At 40.3% G+C, this 23,398-nt stretch overlaps 1 protein-coding gene across 2 annotated transcripts; it reads right to left on the reverse strand.

Moving 5' to 3' along the window:
• Positions 1 to 231: 231 nt before the first annotated feature.
• On the reverse strand, positions 232 to 22,888 carry LOC121967287 (WAT1-related protein At2g37460-like). Of its 2 annotated transcripts, XM_042517403.1 has the most exons (6): positions 22,559 to 22,887; positions 22,350 to 22,466; positions 22,036 to 22,264; positions 925 to 1,080; positions 658 to 809; positions 235 to 511 (listed from the first exon to the last, which is right to left on the reverse strand). In XM_042517403.1, the coding sequence occupies exons 1-6, from the start codon at positions 22,810 to 22,812 to the stop codon at positions 310 to 312; spliced, it is 1,110 nt and encodes a 369-aa protein (XP_042373337.1). In that variant the 5' UTR covers positions 22,813 to 22,887; the 3' UTR covers positions 235 to 309. The 2 variants fall into 2 exon arrangements, with proteins under 2 accessions (XP_042373338.1, XP_042373337.1); XM_042517404.1 differs by lacking the exon at positions 925 to 1,080 and having other exon boundaries at positions 232 to 511; positions 22,559 to 22,888.
• Between the last annotated feature and the right edge of the window lie 510 nt (positions 22,889 to 23,398).

Raw genomic sequence — 23,398 nt, forward strand, 5'->3', positions numbered from 1 at the left:
ACGACTCGTGGGCTTGTCTGAGTGTGCGCAGAGCCCTAGCGTCATCATCCCGGTCATCACCCTTCGTCATCCGCCCGTGTGAACCCTTCCGGAGGGTGCTAGGTAGATCGGACGCTGTAGCGACTTTTCGTCAACCTCTAGTACATTGAGGCTCACCTTCATTCGACTCAGTTTCCGGACGGGACCATCATACATATAGAGTTCAAGAGAAAAATTAACATAATAAACTATGACATATTATCATGTATATTTCTTCCACTAGTTAATTATTTGAATATAACTAAGAAATATAACTTGGAAATAATGAAATTATGCATAATTGTCTTTAGCTAACAATGGCTCCCGGTTGCCTGGTTCTTCCCTTGTGATAATTATTTCATTTGAATTGCATTCTCCCCCTGATATTCCATTAGAGCATTGAGTTAAAGTATTATTGCTTGACTTTACATCTTGAGCTTTGCCCCACAGATACAAGTAGAGCCCTCCTATAACCATCGCCATGCCTGTCAAGCTGAACATATATAATGCAAATTGTTAGCAATATTGTACTACTTTGTAATTAATTAAGGCCATTGAAAAATTTAACATAATGCAACTAAAATAAATCAACCGCATTAGAATATATATATATATATAGAAAGAGTAGGAAAAACCGACCTGCCCCATGTGAGTTTCACGTGAAGGAGAAGAGGCTCTAGTATGGCGACAAGTAGAGTGGCGATAGGATTGAATGCTGTGGAGTAAACCGGACCCTTTTCCTTTACACACCACATGATGGTGAAGAAACCCAAGCCCGAGCAAAATATTCCCTATAATTTCATTTTTTTAAAAAAAAATAATTTATATAAAAAATTAGTAAAATGAAAGGTAGCATAAGTTTTTTAGTAATATTTAAAGATATATATATAAAAAAAAATGGAATACACTATAGCCGACGATGAGAAGTTGCGAGTTCAAGTGTAAGATTAATGCCCTCGGATTTTCAAATGCGAATGCGATAACAATGCCTTGAAGGCTTCCCATTACGCTAACAAGAGCCGATAGAGTGAGTTGCGAAGGGTACTCTTCCACAATCCATGCCTACACAGATAATTCATAAGATAGTTAGAAATTAAGATTTAGAATGAAATAGTCAAAGTACTTAATTAGAAAAATTACATCAACGTATGGTAAAAACATTAATAAGGGGTAAATTTGTCCCCAGGGCGTAGCACAGTTGGGGGCACATGATCTTATGACCGAGAGGTCTAGGATTCGATTCTCGGGATATCATGGCTTGGGGTTAACGTCTCTACCATGTACTTTTAACTGTATACCTATATTTACCTCCCTCTATATTCAGGAGATCAATTCGATCTAAGGGAACCGTTGATATGAAAATTCCACATTTATTAATAAGGGGTAAATTATAATGGCTACTTTCAGATCATTTGTTATATATAATGATCTGTGAGACCAGATCATTGGTTACATTCTCAACTCTGTATTTCCTTATCCATCTCTATCTCTTAACTAATATAATTAATTATGTTGGGATGCAAAGTTTCTCTAATTCGTACAATTAAATGGAGTTAGGCCATCTTTGAAATCATAAATCTTAAGTTAATTCCTATAAAATGTGGGATCATCTTCACCACATGACCATATGGTAGAATATTTCTCTATAACACAAATACACTAAGAGAATAAGAGTAATTTATTGGTGTAAGACTAGTACGCTTTTGAAGAAAACCCAAAATATATGTAATAGATGAGAGAAAATTAAAATTAATCAAATTGATTTCCACATGTTGTACTTACACTCATCTCTCAATACCAATAAAGAGAAAACAGGGGAAAAAAATATCTATTCCCTATCATCAGAAGTTGGGCTAAAAAAACTCTGTTTACAAGTCTTTTGGTCTCTCACAATGTTTGCATGGTCTCCGAAAGCATTTTTCATGTGCACTATGTCACTGGGCAAGATAGTGATTATCCTACGAGCTAATAAGAGAAGAGATTAGAGGAGAAATTGAAGAAGAGAAAGTGCCAAAAATAAAGGAAACACGTTGAATTTACCATAAAATGATACTTTGTTAAAATAAAAGAGGGATGAATTCTTATACAAATAGATACGTATTATATAGACCCTAGACCCTAAGACAAAAAAAGAAAAGAAATCTCAATATATGGATCTCAAATCCAATCTTGTAAAGAAAGAAACGAAATCTTTTTAGGAAAAAGAAATATCTTGACAGAAATTAAAATTAATAAAATAGGATTCTCTTATAAACTAATTATGACCCATAATTACCAGGAATACCAAAAATATCATAAAATAGAAATGAGTAAAAATAGTAATAAAATCTTCAGAGGCTCGGTTGAGGGCCAAAACGATGAAATTTGGGCCTTAAAATTAACGGTTATGGGTACCCTAGTAATAAACATAGATTTTCAAATTCTACACTCGTGGGCATCGACAGAGTCTGATTCAGAATCTCGAGTCAAAAGTTATGATCGTTTGAAAATCAAATGGTCATGTTGGATTGGACCTGCATCACTCTACAATGCTCATAATAAGAAAGTCAAGTGGACCAGTGTCTGAATCCACTAATGAATCTGGATAGGAATGCAGAACGGTGCCCAAATTGATCGACCAAACTAGATGATCAATTGACCAGAAAAAGCAGAAGTCAAGCATTGATTTGGCATGATTGGATCTTGATCAATAGACTGGAAATGATGTTCAGTCAACCGATAAAGTCCTATAAAAAAGGCTTGAATGTAGAGACTTAGAATCAATTCACAAGCAATCATCTTCATTCTCGTGCTCAAAAATTCTTCTAATCTCTACTCATCTAATTCAGGAAGTGCTAGGAGGAGTATTGTGACATTCAAGGCTTCGAACTAGATAACATGAGTTGGTTTGTTTTTATCATATGCTTATGTGTTAATTTCTATATTGGTGTTTGTAATTAAAATTTGTAAGAGGTTTCTCTACCTCCATAAGGTATCCAGAAAGGAGAAAAGTAGTAGTGCTCGCACTTGAGATATAGCCTTGGATGTAGCAGCCTAGGAGTTGTGAATCAAGTAAAATTCTCTGTATTATTCTTATATATTATTATTTTCGCCGCATGTACTAACTCTAACATATAAGAATGACACAAAAACCAGAAAAGTTATGAGCGATATTAACCTCCTCCTCTATCGCATTTCTCAATCCTACACTAACAAATTTGTTTTTTTTTGCCATCTATTGTCTTGAGGTGCATTATACCACTCTTGATAGAGGTATTTCCCAACCTCCTTGTCATTTAGAAGCACCTACCATGAATCACCCTCCTAACTCTATATTAGCATTCTTATTAATACAATTGACTCTAACACTGAGTGTGATAATGATTATCTTATGAACTATAGAATCCGATGATTCACATACAATATAGAAAGTAATCTTTTACAACCTGTTGATTCGAAGAAGAATACTAGGAAATAGAAAAATAACAACATTGTCAAAAATATTATTAATCTAAAAACTTCTCCTAAACATCAACTAAATATATCCTTATATAGACCAAAAACTCTAAGATGCGCAAGAAAGGAAAAATTTTAAGAAAACAAAAAATCTAATAAAAAAGAAAAAATCCTAACCGACTCAAATCAAAAAATTTTTAGATAGACTAAAAATCTTAAGACGCAAAAGATAGAAATTACCAAAAATACTTAAAATACTAAAAAAATCTAAAAATTATAAAAAAAATAATAATAAAAGATCCAATGAGTCCTCATGCATTAGACGCTCCAGGTTGAAAAGAACTAATCTTCATGGTTAGAGTAATGCATGTCAGGTGGTAGTCCAGGAGGAAGATGTCGGATCGTAAAGCGCTAGATGGGGGTGAATAGTGTGAGTCACTTTTTTACTTTTTTCGTAACATGAGAGAATGTAGCAAAAAATAAAGAGAGAAAAGTAATCGCTAACACATGTTGGTTTTACTTGGTTCAGAGCTTTTAACTACTCCTACTCTAAGGTCCGCACTTGGTGAGTGCTTTTGTTGGGCCGGCGCCGAAGATTCAAAAGTTCGAAATCTGACTGGCGTCAACGTCTCGATCGTCCGACAGAGCCACCTCATCCCAATTAGCCCCGAGCGGCCGGCGAAACATAACAGTGGTTATCCATCTTCCGACTAAGAAATGACGTGAGTCGGACGGCGCTGAATCCCGAGCTCCTGAGTACCAAATAATCATTTAAGGTCTGCTCGCAGAGATATAGGCAGACACCCAAACCCGCGCAACAGTCATGCCTCCGGGGGCGCTCACAGACAGTCATACCTAGATGCCCACTAGGGTAAGTTTTTTGTATGTTCTTTAATTTATCTCCGATCACCTCTTATATTTATGTGGTTCTTCGCGGTATTGGATGGAGAGCCTGACCATGTGCTAGAGGCTCGCATTTTTGGAACAAGAAGTCAAGCAGCTGAAGGTGCCGAGTGACCAATCATCTGCTTCTCAGATGCAACTAGAGCAGATGAATGCTGAGATGGCTCAACTTAGAGCCGATCTGGCCAAGAGTGCCGAGCAACTGGAGGCGGAGAAAGGAAAAAATGCCGAGCAAACCACCTAATTAGTTTGACTCAATAAATAGGCCAGCACCTTTGAATCCAAAATCCATTCGGCCAACACTAGGAAACTCCGGGTCATTGAAGATCTGGAGATCAAAAATAAAGAGTTTTGGGTGTTGGCCCAAAACATGAAGGATGCTGAGGTTGCCTTTAAGGCAGAGCGGGATGGACGGCCGACCAGCCGACTACAATGAAGGCCCAACTCGACGTCAAGGATGAAGAGCTAAGCAAGTTGAAGGAAGAGTTAGAGGCCTCCCGAGCGGCCTTGGAGACTTATCAGGGAGTTGAGTCGAGTAGGTTTGATCTCATGAAGTAAGCCTACATCCGCTCAGATGCTTTTAATGACAAAGTCGTCGATCGGACTCTTCGTCTGTTCGACCTAGCGATTGAAGGGGCGTTCAGCCAACTCAGGGAAGGCAGCTACCTCCCTGCTGCTCCATCAAGCAAGGTCATCAGTCAGGACAAACTGACTGAGTCGCTACCAAATGATGTCTTAGATTATCTAGAGTGAGTCAGTTTGAGCGTTTTGCCTCTATAAAAATTTTGAAGTTTCAATGAATGCTTGTCCATCCGACTAACCTTTATTCTCTTTCCTTTATTTTCTTCTTAGTATTTTAATTTCTCAGCTCGATTTTCAAGTATCACGTACACTCGTAGGGCCTCGTGTTTCTTCCGATCGACAACGGATTATCTACTTAGTCGGTCGATCCGTTTTGTTTTCAAAGTTGTCACTTGACCGTTTTAGCGTAGACATGGGTTTAAGGTCGTCGCTCAACCGCTGACGAAGATAGGGGTTTAAGATTGTCGCTCGACCATTGACGAAGATAGGGGTTTAAGGTCGTCACTCGACCGTTGATGAAGACAGGGGTTTAAGGTCGCCACTCGACCGCTGACAAAGACAGGGGTTTAAGGTCGCTGCTCGACCGCTGACGAAGATAGGGGTTTAAGGTCACCGCTCGACCGTTGATGGAAACAGGGGTTTAAGGTCGTCGCTCGACCACTGACGAAGACAGGGGTTTAAGGTCATCGCTTGACCACTGATGGAGACAGGGGTTTAAGGTTGTCGCTCGACCGCTGATGGAGATAGGGGTTTAAGGTCGCCGCTCGACCGTTGATGACGACAGGGGTTTAAGGTCGTCGCTCGACCGTTGATGACGACATGGGTTTAAGATCGTCGCTCGACCGTTGATGGAGACAGGAGTTTAAGGTCGCCGCTCGACCGTTGATGGAGACATGAGTTTAAGGTCGCCGCTCGACCGTTGATGGAGACAGGGGTTTAAGGTCGCCACTCGACCATTGATGGAGACAGGGGTTTAAGGTAATCACTCGACCGTTGATGGAGACAAGGGTTTATAGTCACCACTCAACTTTTAACTTGGCCTAATCAGCCCAAGAGTGTGGAAAACTTTAGTTTTTATTCATGTTGGCCCTGCATTCAGAATGCATATATACAAGTACATTTATATTTTCTCACGCACCACTCACCCGGGCCTGTAGGATTGAAGATGATTTATACTCCACGGCCGCTCTAATTGTCTTCAGTTTTCATCTTCCAAGTAATAGGCCCTCGAGCGGAGTTTCTGTACAACCTTGTAAGGTCCCACCCATGGCTCCTCGAGTTTGGTGACATCACCGACCGGCTTGTTTTCTTCCACACCAGATCACCGACCTAGAAGGACCTCAGGATCACCCTCCTATTGTAGTTCTACCTCATCCGTTGTCGGTAAGCCATTAGCCAAACGACCGCCTTATCACACGCTTCATCCACCAAGTCAAGCTACGTTAACCTTTGCTCGCCATTTTCCTCGTCGTAGAGTCGCACCCGATCGGATTCTACTCTAACCTCTATAGGAACCACCCTCCTCCCCCGTATACCAGCTGGAATAGTGTTACACTGGTCGCCTCCTTTAGAGTCATGAGAAGTGCCCACAAGACACTTGAGAACTCGTCGATCTAGCTACCTCCTGCGTGGTCGAGCCAAGTTCGTAAGCCTCTGAGGATCTCCCGGTTTGTAACCTCCACTTGGTCATTGCTTTGGGGGTACGTGACTGAGGTGAAGGTCTGCTGGATGCCATAGACTTCGCTCCACACCCAGATCTTCTAACCCGCGAACTGCCTCCCGTTATCCGAGACGAGTAGGCGATGGATGCTGAACAAATAGAGGATGTTCTACCAGATGAACTTGATGACCATTTGCTCACTTATCTTTGCCAAGGGCTCAACCTCCACCCATTTTGAAAAGTAGTCCACAACAATGAGTAGGAACCTTCGCTGACCAGTTGCCATGGGAAATGACCCATGATGTTCATACCTCATGGGTCGAACGGACAAGATACCGTGAATGACTTCATCTTTTCGGTTGGTCGATACGAACTATTGTGATACTTTTGGCATAACAGGCATGTGGCTGTCAACCGAGTTACATTCTCTTGGAGAGTTGGCTAGAAGTATCCAGCCAGAAGAATCTTTCGAGCTAGTGAATGGCCACCCGGCTGGTTTCTACAGGAGCCTTGGTGTACTTCTTGCAAGATGTATGCTGCGTTATCTGGTCCAACACACTTGAGCAAGGGCCTAGATAAGGCTCTTTTGTACAGCTGATCTCCGACCAAGGTGAGTCGGCTAACCCTCTTCTTTAATAAATGCGTTGCCTCCTGATCGACCGGCATACCACCCGATCGGAGAAATTCAATTAATGATGTTCTCCAGTCACTCAGAAAGACAACTCTCTCCATCCGATCGATGTGCACCACCAGTGAAACCTGTTTGATCGACTGACTGATAACAACTGTGATAATGAACTAGCTAACTTAGCTAGTTCATCTGTTGCTTGATTGTCCGATCGAGGAATCTTTTATACCGTGACTTCTTGAAAATTTGTCTTTAACTTCTCGAAGGCTTTTGCATATAACTTGAGTCAGGGGTTGCTAATCTCGAATGCCCCCATCAGCTGCTGCGAGGCCAACTGGGAGTTCGAGTGAATGAGGACCTTTGTGGCTTTGACATGTCGCGCTGCTTGCAAGCCGGCTATCAAGGCTTCATACTCAGCCTCGTTGTTGGTGGCGTGATAATCCAACTGAACAGAAAGTTGCATTCGGTCTTCCCTTGGGGAAATGAGCAAGACGTTGATCCCGCTACCTTATCGGGTGGAAGAGCCATCAACATATATTCTTCAAGTTGCTTCTAGCTCGTCATTCTAGATTTCTTTGATGAAATCAGCCAAGGCCTAAGCTTTTATTATCGTTCAAGGCTGGTATTAGATGTCGAACTCACTTAGCTTAGTTGTCTACTTGATTAGTCGACCGGATGCTTCTGGGTTAAGGAGGACTCTTCCCAAGGTACTGTTGGTCATCACGATGACTGGATGGGAGAGGAAGTAGGGGTAGAGTTTTCGAGCGGCTAGTACTAAAGCGTAAGCTAATTTTTCTATACCAGTGTAGCGGGATTCAGTATCTTTCAATATATGACTTAAAAAATACACGGGTTGTTACTCTTGCCCATTTTTCATAACTAATGTCGAGCAGACCGTATTTTTGGCGGATGATAGATAGATCCAGAGTGGATCTCCTGCGCTCGACTTAGCTAATATAGGCAAGGAGTTGAGATAATCTTTAAGCTCTTCGAACGCCCGTCACATTCGTCATCACACTAGAATTTTTTTGCCCGACACAGGGAGCGTTGACCGTTCTTAGATTGGCCTCGATCCCCCACTCGGTGATAATATATCCCAGGAATCAGCCGTTCTTAGCACCAAACAGGAAATTGTTCATATTCAGCTTTATTCCATAAGCCCTCAAAGTTTGGCAGGTCTCCTTGATGTCTGTGCAAAGATCAATAGCTCTTGGAGATTTTATTAAATATGTCGTCGACATATACCTCTATATTGCGGTCGATCTGCCTCTGAAACACCTTGTTCATGAGCCTCTGGTAGGTAGCGCCGGCGTTCTTTAGTCCGAACGGCATGACGTTGTAGCAGAACATTTCGTTGGTCGTGATAAAGCTGACTTTTTCTTGATATTCTCAGGTGAATGACACTTAGTGATAACCTTGATATGCGTCGAGCATGTAGATCAACTTGCAGCCTGCCGTAGAATCCACCATATAGTCTATCCGGGGCAATGGATAGAAATCCTTCAGGTATGCCTTATTCAAGTCGCGAAAGTCTATGCAGACCCTCCATTTGTGGCCCGGCTTGGGGACCAGTATGATGTTAGCAAACCAGCTTGGAAATTGTACCTCTCGTATGTGGCCGGCCTCCAGTAATTTCTCTATCTCCGCTTGGATGACCAAGTTATATTCCGCACTGAAGTATCTTTTCTTTTATTTCACTGGCCGAATATCCGGTCGGACGTGTAACTTGTGTTGAGCCACACTTGGTGAAATACCAGAAAGATCATGTGTCAAGCAAGCGAACACATTGTGATTCTGTCTGAGGCAGGCTATCAACTCCGTCTTTTTCTCACCCTCTAGATCGCCAGTAATGAAAGTAGTTGCTTTTGGGCGGTTAGGGTGGATCTGAACTTCTTCTTTCTCTTCATAGACCAGCGTGGGGGGTTTTTCAGTGATGACGTTCACCTCCAGATGAGGTGTCTTCCGAGCGGCTCGTGCTTCCGTTCTGACCATCTCGACGTAATAACGCCGAGCGGCCAGCTGATCTCCTTTGACCTCACCCACTTTGTCCCCCACCGAGAACTTGATTTTCTGGCAGTAGGTGGACACCACCGCTCAGAACTCATTGAGTGTCGGTTGGCCCAAAATAACGTTATAGGCCGAGGGCACGTCTACCACTATGAAATTTGTGGTCCTTGTCCGCTTCAGGGGTTCTTCTCCGAGTGAGATGTCCAACTTGATCTGGCCGATCGACAACACTTCATTGCCTATGAAGCCGTAGAGCGGAGTTGTCATATGGCAGCAGTTCATTCTGATCAATTTGTAATTAGTCAATACCTTCCGGTATATGATATTTACTGAGCTCCCTGTATTAATAAAAATTTGATGGGTTGTATAATTGACAATTACCACTCGGATGATTAAGGCATCATTGTGGGGGGGCTCCACTCCTTCCAAATCCTTAGGCTCGAAGCTAATCTCCGGTCCCTCAGCTTTTTCCTTGCTGCATCCAACAGCATGTATCTCGAACTGCCAAGCATACAACTTCCTTGCTCGGTTAGAATCTTCGTCGGTCGGCCCTCCGACAATCATTTCTATCTCCCCTCGAGCGGCATTGTTCCGGTTCTCTTCTTCCCTTACGGGTGATCTGGTCCGTTCGAAAGAGGCTCGGGCATGGATTTGGTCCCTATGCTAGTGGCGTGGCTCGGTTGTCCTCTCCTCCTTCCTTCGTTCTACAGATCGGCTTCTATGAAGCCGATCTGGAAGTGGCGAACGGCGGTGGTATCCGCGCGGAACCGACCTACTAGCTGCCAGTTCGTAGCAATCCCTGGTGTTGTGTGTTGTTGATTGGTGGAAAGTGTAAAACATTGGTGTCCACCTCTTGCCTCTTGGACGAGAGGCCACCACCTGTTGTGCAACATGTGGCTTAGTCTCTTGGTGTGAAAGGGCTCCCGACTGGGGCCCTTTAGGTGGTTGATGACTGCTTGATTGACGCCACTCGGATGCTAGTGCAGGCTCGACGATCATCTCTTTCTTCCTTGCTGCCTGAGCTTCTTCCACATTAATATACTCATTGGCCTTCTTTTGGAGATGACCAAAGTCGTTCGGCGGCCGGCGAATGAGCGATCGGAAGAACTCTCCCTCGGTGAGCTCTTGGGTGAAGGCGTTTACCAACACATCTGAGAAGACTGCTGGAATGTCCATCACCACCTGATTGAAGCACTGGATATAGGCCCTCAGGGCCTCTTGGGGCCCTTGCTTCAGCGAGAAGAGATTCACGCTAGTCTTTTGGTGGCGGCGATTGCCAGCAAAGTAGTGTAGGAATACCGCTCGAAAGTCCTTGAAGCTATAGATCGAGCTGTTCGGCAATCGCTTGAACCACCGTTGTGCCGATCCAGACAAAGTAGTAAGGAATATTCGATATTTCACCTTGTCTGTGTACTGGTGAAGGGTGGCCGCATTGTCAAACTTGGCCAAATGATCGTCGGGATCGGTTATTCCATTGTACTCCCCGATCATCAGTGGGGTGTAATGCTTAGGTAGAGGGTCATTTAGGATCCCTTCCGAAAATTATTCATTGACCCGCTCGGGTGAGTTGTCTTCCCTCGGTGCTTTTCCCTTTCGTGCGTCCCGTATGGGCATCTCATTCGAGAAAGATCCCCGGTCTCTATCCGCTCGGCCTCTTACTTCTGGGGGAGCCCATGATAGCGCTCGGTTAAAGGGGGCCAGCGCATTACGGGCACCCTCATAAGAGCCGATCGATCTCCTATTTGGCTCCCAAGCGGAAAGTTGATCCAGTCGATTTTCTCTTTCTCTTTCCGCCTGTCAACCTGCCGCAGAGGTAGCAAGCTCATGCATTGGCCAATCGACCAACACCTGTTGTTGTTGCTCCAATATTTTCGTCGCTCGAGCTTGTATTAGTGCATCGAGTTCCTCTTGCGTCAGCGTCACTATTGTGAGTCGTCTAGCGTCTTCCATCTTCTTATTTGGATACAGGCAACATTCCCGCAAATGACGCCAAATTGATCAGCCAGGGATGGGGTGACCATTGACGGGAAGAAGACTTCAATCCTGTAAAACAAAACCAAACCAGGGAAGGGGTCCCTGGCGTTGGCCCTTCAACGCTCAAGTCAAAATCAGGAAGAGAGAATGAATAATCAAGAAAATGATGATCTTGCCTTTCCTCATACCTGGCGTACCCTTTTATACCTTTCTTTGTGATCGTTCGTCTGTCCTTATTTAATGATATTAATTGTCGGAGGAAGACTTCTTTGTCTTGACTTCCGTGCATTAATGATAGATAGAGTGTCCTTCTTTGTCTTGACTTCTGTGTATTAATGATAGACGGAGTGTTCTCTTTTATTTTTTTTCTCCTCCTGTGCAGTGTCATTCTTTGCGTTGGACGGGTAGTTCAAGCAACCCGCTTTCTTACCGACCGGAACAACTGACTACGAGCTTGTTTATTTTTCGACTGGCCCATAATGTCTGCTCATCTGACTAGCTGGGTGATCTGCTCATCTGACCGGCCAGATGATCCTCTCAACCTACTCGTTTACCGATCGGGATAAACAGACAGCCACCTTTGGCTGAGTTTCTTTCCGTAAGCCCTGGCGTTGACCGTTTTGACTTTGACCGATACCGTGTCAACTGACCCATGACAGGTGGGCTCTCCCTTATCGCCGCATCAATCATAAAATATATCAAATAATCCCCTCTCGTTATAACTGTTAAATTGCACAACTTAAATTTGTGTACTATATTCTCCAAGATAGTAAGGACAACAATATCCTAAGAGCTAGCTTCGCTATCTTTATAGTACCCTAAGTTTCTACCTTCTCCTTTGGATAATTCCTCTTTTTTATCTTATGCCTTGCAGGTATAGCATTGAACATCTTTAATTTGAAGATCTAGACTTAGATCTACTCCGCTAAGATTATTGACCTATGATCATCTATTCCTTCTTATCCTTCTTGATTAATTAGAGAATTCTCATTAAAATATGAAATAATAATGTTTTATTTTTTTGTCTCTTAGCAGTAGCTTGTTGCACTACAAGGAAAAACAGTAATACTCTGTCGATAATCACCGACGGAAAATAAATTTTGTTGGTACAATTATAGATTACCGACAGAATAAATTTTCCGTCGGTATTTATGATGAAATTTTTTGTTTCTGTCGGTAACCCCATTTTTTAGGGCACCCGACCCCCTTTTTCCTTTCACGCGCGCTTGCTGCTCTCTTCCCCTCTGATCCCGATCTCCAGGCCTCTCCTCCGATCCAGATCTCTGGTGATTCGATACGTCCCCTCTTTCTCCCTCTTTCCTGCTCCTCCCGATGTTGGCAGTGACTAGCAGCCGGCACAGCACTCGCCTGGCGGCTGTGGCGGCCGCTAGCCAGTGGTTGGCGGTTATGTCGGCCGCCAGCCCACGGCTGCGACTATGACGACCGCTAGCACTCGGCTGGCGGGTGTGATGGCGCCAATAGTAGTAAACAGCATGTGGTTGGCTTCTTTGTTGGCTGCCAGTGCGTAGGTTAGGCAGCCATCGGCTTGTTCCTTTTGAATTTATCTTAGAATGTCATATTTTTTTATTAATTTTCTCTAAATTTTATTTCTTTTGCAGTATACTACAATTGCTGCTCTTCTCCGGTTGGACTACACATATTCAAGTATAATTTATATAATTGAATTTATATGTAGGTTAAGTTAGTATTTTGATATATAACATGATATAGTCATATATATGGTGATTTTAGTGTTGGTAGATACTACATGTTTAATATATGGAAAAACGATCTAAGTTTGTTTTGGTTCACTAAATTGAATGTTCAATAGAAAGTGAGCGTTATGTATGATCTAACCTATTATGTTGTTCAATGGAAACTATTCACACTATATTATGTTTGATTACTTTATTTAATGTTAAATTAAATTGTACAAGTTTAATAGTATTTTAAATTGTATTGTCATTAGGTGACAATGTCTATGAACAAGGTATGGATGTATAATCAATTAGAACAAGAATTTATTAGAGATGATTTTATTGCTGAAGTAGAACAATTTGTGAACTTTGCTAAGAGTCATCCAGAATATATGAATGGTGCCGAGTTACGGTGTCCGTGCAATCATAAAAAATGTCAAAATAGAGCTTTCCGTGATGAGGATACTGTGAAAGTACATATATGTAGAAATGATTTTGTGCCAAATTATTATAATTGGTACTGTCACATAAAGCCTTATTTGTATGAATCAATTGAGCTTTCTAGTGGCTCTTCATCTGGTACAACTTTTACTACACCTGAATCATCGACTTATGATATTGGAATGCAATCAATGGTTCATGATGCAATGAATGTTGCAGTTGATTATTCCAATATCAACGAAATACCAACACTTGAATATTAGCAACTATATGAATGTTAAAGGCTAGTGAAAGAGAAGTGTGGGAAGGCATTCCCTTTGGTCATTCGCAATTATCAACTACTGCAAGATTATTGAATATGAAAGAAGAACATCATTTTCAGAAAGATGTTATGATGACCTATGTCAATTGATGTCAGAGTTGCTCCCTGCTGACAACATAATAATGGATAATTTTTACAGTACAAAGAAATTAGTTAGAGGTTTAGGTTTGCCTGTAGAGAAGATTGATTATTGTATAAACAACTACATTACCTATAAAAAAGGTGTGTGTTATTCAAATGTTTATGGTACGATCCTACCCCAAGAATAAGTACCAGAATACATCCACATTATAATTTAGTTGAGGTTAATGCAAATAAAAGGTTCAATAAGTTTGAACCTTTTATTTTCAGAGTACAAGCGGGTCAGTTATTTATCTTGAATATCCTACGAAGAGAAGAAGACCTAGTGAATGGTTGTATGTTTGCAAATCGAAGCCTCACTCGACAATAGAAATGTCGAACACCATCACTGCTCAGAACCATGATGCATTTCAGAATGACGAAGTGATGAGACATTCAGTTGATGCACAACTCCAATCTACATCTCAATTACTTGTAGATGTTAATGTTACTTATAAGGAGATAGATGATGGAGAGATATCTAATAGTGAGGATGAAGTTGTACTAATAGAGTCTAGCGATGAGGACTTAGAAACTGTTATTGCTGATTAGTTAGATGTTAAAAATGATAAAATATTAGCATTATTGTTCATCAATTAAGTTATGTTTGCATATTATTTTGTATTGATGTCATGCATGTTTGTAAACTTTAGTATATATATATGTTGTGTTGTAATATTATTTTGTAGATATTATTATGGCTGAGCAGCAAGCAGTAGCACCCCGTGGCTATAAGGTTATTAGGGTTGTTAGAGACATGTAAGTATTTTTTTATTAGTATTTTTTTATTATTAGTATTTTTTTATTATTAGTATTTTTTTGTTATTAGTATGATGTCATGCATAGTTTTTTTCTTACAGATTCATTCCTGATAGCCATCGGATTTTATCTTACATCACCAAAAAATTTAAAGAAAGAGTGTGCGCTTCTGGTACTACATGGAGACATGTAGACTAGGACATGAAGATGTTTTACTATAATGAATTTGTAGTAAGTAATTTAATATATTTGATATTCCATGTTATATTTGTCCTTTCATATATTAAATATTTAACTTATAATTGTAGAAAAGGTATACATGGGAAGAAGGTCAACAAGAACAATTTATGGCTACATGGAATAGCTATTGTGTCAAACTGTATAGAGACATGATGTACTACATCAGAAAGAAGGGAACAAGAACGACGTATGTTTCCGAGGTGGTATGGAGTGCATGGACGACCACCTGGGCTGGAGAGAGGTGGCAAGAAAATGCAGAAAAGGCTAGAACAAACAGAAATACAGAGTCAGGCGGCCCGAGCACCGGAACTGCTCGGCATATGTCAGGATCCAGATCCATTGTTGAGCATGCCATAGATATGGTGTGTAAAATACCAGAAAAATGGTGAATAATAAAGGGGAATTTTCTGAAATTTTTGGAGATTTTTCGGGAATTTTTGGGAGCTTGTATGGACGAGTTTACGGGGATAAAAATGGGGCCTAGGAAAGCCTGTTTAGGCTACCCTAATTAAGTGAGGAAATATTTATTTATTTATTTTATTTCTTTCCTTTTCTTTTTCTCCTCACTGCGTTTTAAGCCCGACACTATTCCCCCGCGCCTTCTCCTTTTTTTTTTTTCCCGATCTTCTGCCCTAACTGCTGCTATGCGACGGTTTTCACCTCCTCGCCGAACCCGATTCCCCTCGCCTCTCCTCCATTTTCCTTCCCGAGCCGCCGCCACAGTCGACACCACACGAAGCAGTGCCGACCGATCGCCGACGCCACTTTCCCTTCTTTCTCCCAATCCGAGCCCTTCTTCCCTTTGTGCTGCCAGAGCCGACCAGCACAGGCGACGCTGACCCCCTCTGCCGCCGGCGATGAGAGCCACCCCTCCCTCTCCCGTCTAATCTCTGCCCACTGACGTCGGCCATAGGAGCCCTAGCACCGGCCTTCTGCCAGCGACGCCGACCTCACCTTCACCTCCTTCCCAAGCCGCACTGTGCCCTAGATTTGGGCCACAGCCGACCACCATACAGTGCTGTGCCCTAGCATCAGTGGTCGATCCTTCTTCTTGTTACTCTCTGATCTCCGGCGATCTTGAAGGTAAGGGAGTACTGGATTGGAATTTGAGATCTGATGCTATATTTAGTTAGATTTTTTGTCTCCTCATGTTCTGTTCAGTGAAGATTTCAGCCGGAAGGATTAATCGCTGTGGTACAGTGATTGTGTGTTCTCCGCAGCAACTATTCACAGTTTCCGGCAACGAATCTCCGACAACGGGTATATCCAGCAGTAAGAACGGCTATAGATTTTAAGGTATGACATAGGGATTTGATTTGTGTTGTTAATCATGTATAGGTTGAATTAGGTATGAGTTGGAATTAAGAAATAGATTGTTATGTGTTGATTAGGGTTCATTAATTGTGTTGAATAGATTAGTTGAATCCAATTTAGAACTTCTTAAATTAGATTAGAATAATTTAGTTTGGCTAATTATGGTATGATAGAATTAGCTAAACTAGACATTATGTTTGATATCACAGGACTTTAACGCGAGACGAGTATCTCGATTACCAGATTTGGACTTTTCTTATTTGGAGGCGGGTACTTTGACTTTATATCTTTTGATATGCATAATAATGTTTTTAACATATAGCAATGATTATGTTTCTCATTTGCTTCGGTTGATCACTACCCGACCTGTTACATGTTGTTTGTTTATTTTTATGCACATCATGTTAGTATTTACCTGATCATACATGCTTATAGAGGTAGTGACACAACCATATTGTATATTATATTCAGGACCTAGGGTTTTTGATACCTTATCTGATCTGTGTACCTTTGTTTTGATTCATTGTCCTGTGGTACACATTTTATAGTTATATATGGATTGTTCAGGATATTGCCATGTTTAGTATCATGCATCATATTGCATGATTGCATGCTGTGCGATAGTCTGCTCCATTATTGTAGAACACATCGCCAGTTACATGTATCTGTACACAACACCACTCATGGGTTAGTGGTATATCAGACAGGTGTGTGGCAGTTATGCTGTTTGGCTTCGTTGGTCTGGTGACTCAGCGTGGTAGTCGGCAGACGGTTCTGCTCTATTTGGCTCCATTGGTTTAGTGTAGCAGCGTGGTAGCCGGCAGGCGGTTGGACTTTGTTTGGCTCCGTTAGTCCGCTCATGGGTAGTGTGATGCAGCATGGTAGCCGGCAGAGATTCCTCCCCGTCATCGTGTACCAGGAGATGAGAGCATTGTGCTCCCCCATTTATGATTTGGGGTAGGAGGATAGGTGTACTCCGACAGCATCCCGTCCACTCGGTCACTCATCAGGGGCAGTGATGCCAGAGTGCACGGTTGTCACAGCCCTACCCACTCGGTCTCACCATTGTGTGTGAGATGACTGACTGACGTCAGGGGTGACCATGACATTTGCATCATATGCATGATGCATTTATTGCTTGTGTTTGCTGCATTTACTTGCTGCATTTATATGGATGCATATGATTGACATGCATACAGGATTTATGACACTATCGGTCTAACGACCTGTTGTACTTATACCTTGGTCCTGGTTAGTACAGTTTTCTCCTGTTTTGTTTTAGTTGCATTTATCCTTCTTATATCAGGAGAATGTACGCATGATTAGTGCTGCCTGTTATTTTCTTTATTATGCATATCAGTTGATACCCGCTGAGTGTTGGACTCACACCCTCCTCCGTTGTTATTTTCAGGTTGATGCTGTCCGGAGAGAGAGTTCCTGTCGCTAGTCCCCTGCAGTCCATGAGGATGTTTATTTGTCTTTTGGTGTACTTTACTAGACTATGTTGAGACTTGTTCTACTTTGATACACTTGGATCTTATATGGATTTTTTATTTGTCGATGGGTTTAGATTGGATATGTTTTACTACATGCCTGCCTAGACGGCAGAAGAGGTAAGTTGATTTTATCGTCGGATTTGAGCTTTATGAGTGTAGTGGAGTAGGACATCAGTTTTGTGCTTTATGAGTGTAGTTGAGTAGGGTTGTTTTTGAGTCTTCTTATCATTGCTTCTTAGTTGTTCACTATTAAACTGCGTGGATGTTGGATGTGTGATTTATTTATTATTTATTGTTCCGGCTGTGTTGGCCGATGTATGTATGGCCTTGGGGGCGATGTAGAAAGTTTCAGATTGTCCGTTTTACAGGAGAGATGCTGCCAAAATTTCTTCGGACAGGGACTTTTCCGGGGCGTGACATGGTGAGTTTAATTTAAAGTTAAATAAACTAATTTTATATTTATTATTAAATTTATATAATTTTGTTCTAAATTATTTGTGTATGTAGGAACATAAACTGGCCTACTTGTATGGAGTTCTTTCTTAAGACCCACAAGAAAAAGGATGACACATTTGTTGATCTCAGATCGAAAGTCATACACGTAATATTATTTACTTTATTACATTTAACTTTCTATCATTATTAACTTTTATAATTATGATTAAATTAAATAATATTCATATTATATTTTTTCACACAGGATCAAATTACAGATAGAGTGGCTCAAGCATCTCAGCCACCAGCAGAGGGTGGGGGGAGTCACAGTCTCTATCCATCTATGCACTAAATGATATTTACTATGATGTTGTCGATGGATGGACAAACACTCCACCCTCTACGGCCTTGGCTCCCAAGCCAAAGTCGTATTTGATCATTTGAGGACTCCTAATGGTTCCTCTTCTTCTTCTTCTACTGAGATGCAGTCTTTAAGACGAGAAAATCAAGAACTGCATACTCAAGTTGCATCAATGGATCAGAAGATGAATGAGTGGATGGTGGCTGAGTGGCAATGAGCTGAGGATGATCGAAAGTGAAAACAGGAACATGATGCTCTCATGGCTCAGATGCGAGCGTTCGTAGGTCATTTGCCCCCACCACCACAGGAGACTCAGGATCCATCAGATCATGATCATTAGTTTTTTCTTGAGATTTGTTCAATCATAACTTAAAATTTTTTATCATCCATAACTCATGCAAAATATATTTATTATGGTTTGATAATTTACTAGATTAATATTTAAATTTTGTGTTATTATATGTTTCAGGAGTCCAGGCCTATTGTCATTGATGATCATCATTTGCTCATGCTGACTATCTAGGTATTAAAACTTATAATATATATGCAACATTTTTAGTTATATATAAATATAATATAAATCTATCATATTTGACATTCTGTAGGATTTTCTATTGTAATATTAGATATGGATGTATTATTTAGATTATGACTGGCTATTGTAACTTTTTTCTATTATTTTGTTTGTAAGAATGTTTCTATTATAGATATGGATAGATATGAGTTTTCTATTACTATTTGGGTTGTGAAATGTATGAATGTATGAATGCGAAATGTATTTGTGGATTGTGAACATTTTATATCGTTTGTATACATGAAAATGTCATCGTTTGTGATGGTTTTTTATGTGTATAAAAATTGTATACAGTATATGGGTTGAATTAAAATGTAATCTGTGAATTTTTTAAAATTTTCTGATGGAATACCGATGAAATTAATAATCAGTCGGTAAATATTGTTCAATATTTACCAATGAAATTCCCAATTCCATCGGTAATTTCCGACGGAATGCCCAATTCCATCGGTAGTTACCGACGAAATTGGGCATTCCATCGGGAATCCCTAAATGGAATTACCGACGGAATTTCTAATTTTGTCAGTAATCTCTAAATGGGATTATGGTATATTAAGGTAAAATTTCTGACGAAATACTTGTTCCATCGGTATATATACTGACGGAATATATGTTTCCGTCGGTATATTTACCGACGGAATATGTATTCCGTCGGAGTATACTTTTTCGACAAATTTTATTTTTTATCGATAAATATCTTTTCCGGCGGAACTACGACGGAATAATCTGTCAGTAATACTGTTTTTTTTTTTTGTAGTGTTGTAGTCACCTTATTTATTTCGGAGATGAATATGATTACTGCCACTAATTGACTTAGCTTGTAGTATACCTCATAGGCGCAACCAAAAGATATTGAACTTCTAAGCTAGCCACAACGTGTACTTTCCAATTTACCCTAATGGCCAGTGGGAAACTTCCGTGGGGCCAGACTGGTCACCCCCAGGGATAGTTAATGAGGTTAACTAGGATTATTAATTATAGTATACCTCATGGGTCCTTGGGACAGGGTTGAATTAACTAATGCAAGGCAGAGTTGCTACTATTAGGATAAGGATTTGAATCTCGACAAAGTCGAGGAAAAAAAACTCCTCTCAGCACTAGCCAACTATAGCTTCCCGATTTACCTCCTCACAGATGGTCGTGTGACCGACCGTGTGGAGTCGCTAGGGTGACGAATTCCACTTCTTATTGTATACCTCACAAGATATATCTTTTCTATTATATTGTTGACAACTCTGTGAGTAACACTATTAATGATCAATGATAGATTTTTCCTCCATTCTTGTTTACTCCTTTCTAATCATGAGGAGACTGCTATAATAACGAATTTTACCTTTTACAGAATAATTCAGCACCTTATGCCTCAAGGGCATAGTTGAGATGGTAACAATGGATTAGAGTTATTAAATGGTGCAAGAGTCAGATCCCGATAAAGTCGTGGGACCATACCCTCTCTTGTGGGGACTATCTATAATTTCCTGATTTACTCTCACCCAAAAGTGTAAGGCAGTCATTAGAAACTGTCAAGACGGATTTCACTTTTTACATGCTAAATGCTGAATAATTTATCCCCTTATAAATATTTTCATATGATAGGATTGATTATCTTTAAAATTAATCTATACAATAATAATAATAATAATAATAATAATAATAATAATAATACATAAAAAAATTAAGGTGGTGTTTGGTTTAGGGGTTTCGGAATGAGCGAACGGATTCAGTCTCAAACCTTGTATTTGGTTGATGGGAATGGAATCAAAATTTTAGAATGAATTGAAATTCAAAAACTTAGGTATGGATGAAACTCACCCACTCCATTGGGTTTTGATGGAATGAAAATGAGAATTAAGTTTTGGACGAAAATATCCTTAGTATATTTGTTCAATTTTTTTTTCATTTCACTCTCTCACTCCTTGTTCTATCTCATCACACTTTCTCTCTCCTCATTCTATATCACACTTTCTCTCTCAACATATTTCCTCTCTCATCACACATTCTCTATCATTTTCTCTCTACTTTCTCTCTCATCGCACTCTCTCTTTTCATTCTCTCTCTCTTCATTTTCTCTTCAGTTTTTTCTCTCTTCAATCTTTCTTACCATACTCTCTATCCACATTTTCTCTCATCATACTTTCTCTCTCATTATTCTCTTCCATCACACTCTCTCTCCTTATTTTCTCTCATCACACTTTCCTTTTCTTCATTTTTCTCATCACACATACTCTCTCATTACACTTTCTCATTGTACTTTCTCTCTCCTCAATTCCTCATTTTCTCTCATTACACTTTCTCTCTCTTCATTTTTTCTCATTGCTCTTTCTCTCTCATCACACTTTCTCTCTCATCATATTTTTTTTCTTCTCAATTTCGCCTATCACGATCTCTCTCCTCATTTTCTCTCATCACACTTTCCCTCTCTTCATTTTTTCTCATCATACTTTCACTCTCATTACACTTTATTTCTCATCACACTTTATCTCTCATCATTCTCTCTCATCATATGTTTCTCTCACATTCAACTTTCTCTTCCATCCAATTTTTTCTCTTATTTTCTTCTAAGGGTAAAAAAGAAAATTTAGATTCATTCCGATTAAAAATATTTAACTAACCAAACATATTTTTAAAAATGATACTCAAGCTCATACTCATTTCCATTCGACAATACTATTATACTCATTCTCATTCCGATTCATAAGAGATAACCAAACACCACCTAAACTTTTTTTTTTTTATCATTTCTTTACTTATGTTTTATTTAAAATTTTAATTTCATGCCGCCAACAAACCTAGTCGACATTATTTTTTGCCAATCCAAATTAGCAGAGCAGCGCTCCACCTCATCCAAGCCAATAGCCATGAGTTGCTTTTTGCTTTTTGCTTTTGTCATGCACCTTTACTGTCTAGATCTTATATATTAATCATTCAGAGAACATGTACGTACGAAAATACTCTTTCAAAGTTAGAGATCTCAATCTAGCAATCTTTCACATCTTGTTTTCACACTCATCATCAATTAACAATCTGAAAATTAAAAAAAAATAATAATAGCAATTAGGGTTCACTGACCTGATAGATTATGAAGAGAGACCAGGAAGCAGATCCAATGATAGTAAGAATGGCTCCAAGAATGAAGCCGGCACCACTTACCTCTCCATGGATGACCAGCTTGAGCACTTCATGTAGGCCCTCACCATGAGCCTTGGAGAGAGTCATCACCACTGCACCTCCAACACACACTAGTGTTCCGACCACCTTTGCTTGCCCTTCCCATCTCCTTATTTTTACCTCTTCCAATCTGATCAACAACGTAACTGAAATTAATTAATAAATGAAAATGATGAAAATAATCCATTAGTCCTTGATTAACGAGTAATTATTACTTGAGGAGATAGGCCAGCAGGAAAGTGATGGCGGGTTGGAGATTGTTCATGGTGCTGGCGAAAGTGGAGGAAGTGAGCGCAAGTCCGGCGTAGTAGAAATTTTGACTTATGCTCTGTCTGCACGCGCGACACGCGGTCGAAGCACCTGGTGAGAAAGTGAGGAGTCCTGCAGATAACTTGAAGAAAAGGAAAATTGACTATTTAATTACCCGATCAGGGCGAGGAAGAAGATATGCTTCAAGTTCTTCCAGCTTAACTTGCTGAGTTGCATAGAACTGTTGAAGTAGTAAGCGACGGGGAAGATGGCGACGGAGGCGATGAGCTGCCGGTAGAGGACGAAGGCGTAGTGGCTCATGCCGCTGATGAGGGCGAAGCGGCTGATTAGGAACATCGCGCCGTAGGCCACCTGAACGTAGAGCATGCCGGCGAGAGGACCGTACTTCTTCACCATCGCCGCCGCCATCGCCAATACTTCCTCACTGTACCTCTGGCCTCTCTCTCTCACAAATTTAGATTTAGCATGAAATTCTTTTAATCAAGGGTATGAATGGACCAAGGTTCGCCACGATTATAATTTTGATAGTTTTTTTTTAATTAACAACATGTGTCCAGCTTTTACCAACTAATTTTAAGATGATTTAATTGGCTCTATTAAAGTTTGTTACTTAGGGTAAATTAAAAACCACTCATAACAAATGACTAAGTTAACCATTTATTAAAAGAAATTTATTTGTTAATTCACTTAAGTTAGGATTCAAACCTTAGGGTTCATTTGGATGGGTGAAGGGAAGATTCATTAAAGGAAGGGAAAGAGAGGAGAAGTAAAGTATATATATATATATATATATATATTTATTTATTTATTTATTTATTTGTGAGTGGGGGAAGGTTCATTAACTTAATATATATTATCCTATTTGGGAGGAATGAGAAGGGGATGAAGGTTAAATATAAAGCTAAAAAAAATACCCTCACTTAAATTAGACATTAAAGTAACCTCGAGAAGATGATGAAGCGACCACAATAAAAGGAAGACACAATAATAAGCA

The sequence above is a fragment of the Zingiber officinale genome, chromosome 3B (assembly GCF_018446385.1).
Source record: "Zingiber officinale cultivar Zhangliang chromosome 3B, Zo_v1.1, whole genome shotgun sequence".
In the NCBI taxonomy this organism is placed as follows: domain Eukaryota; kingdom Viridiplantae; phylum Streptophyta; class Magnoliopsida; order Zingiberales; family Zingiberaceae; genus Zingiber; species Zingiber officinale.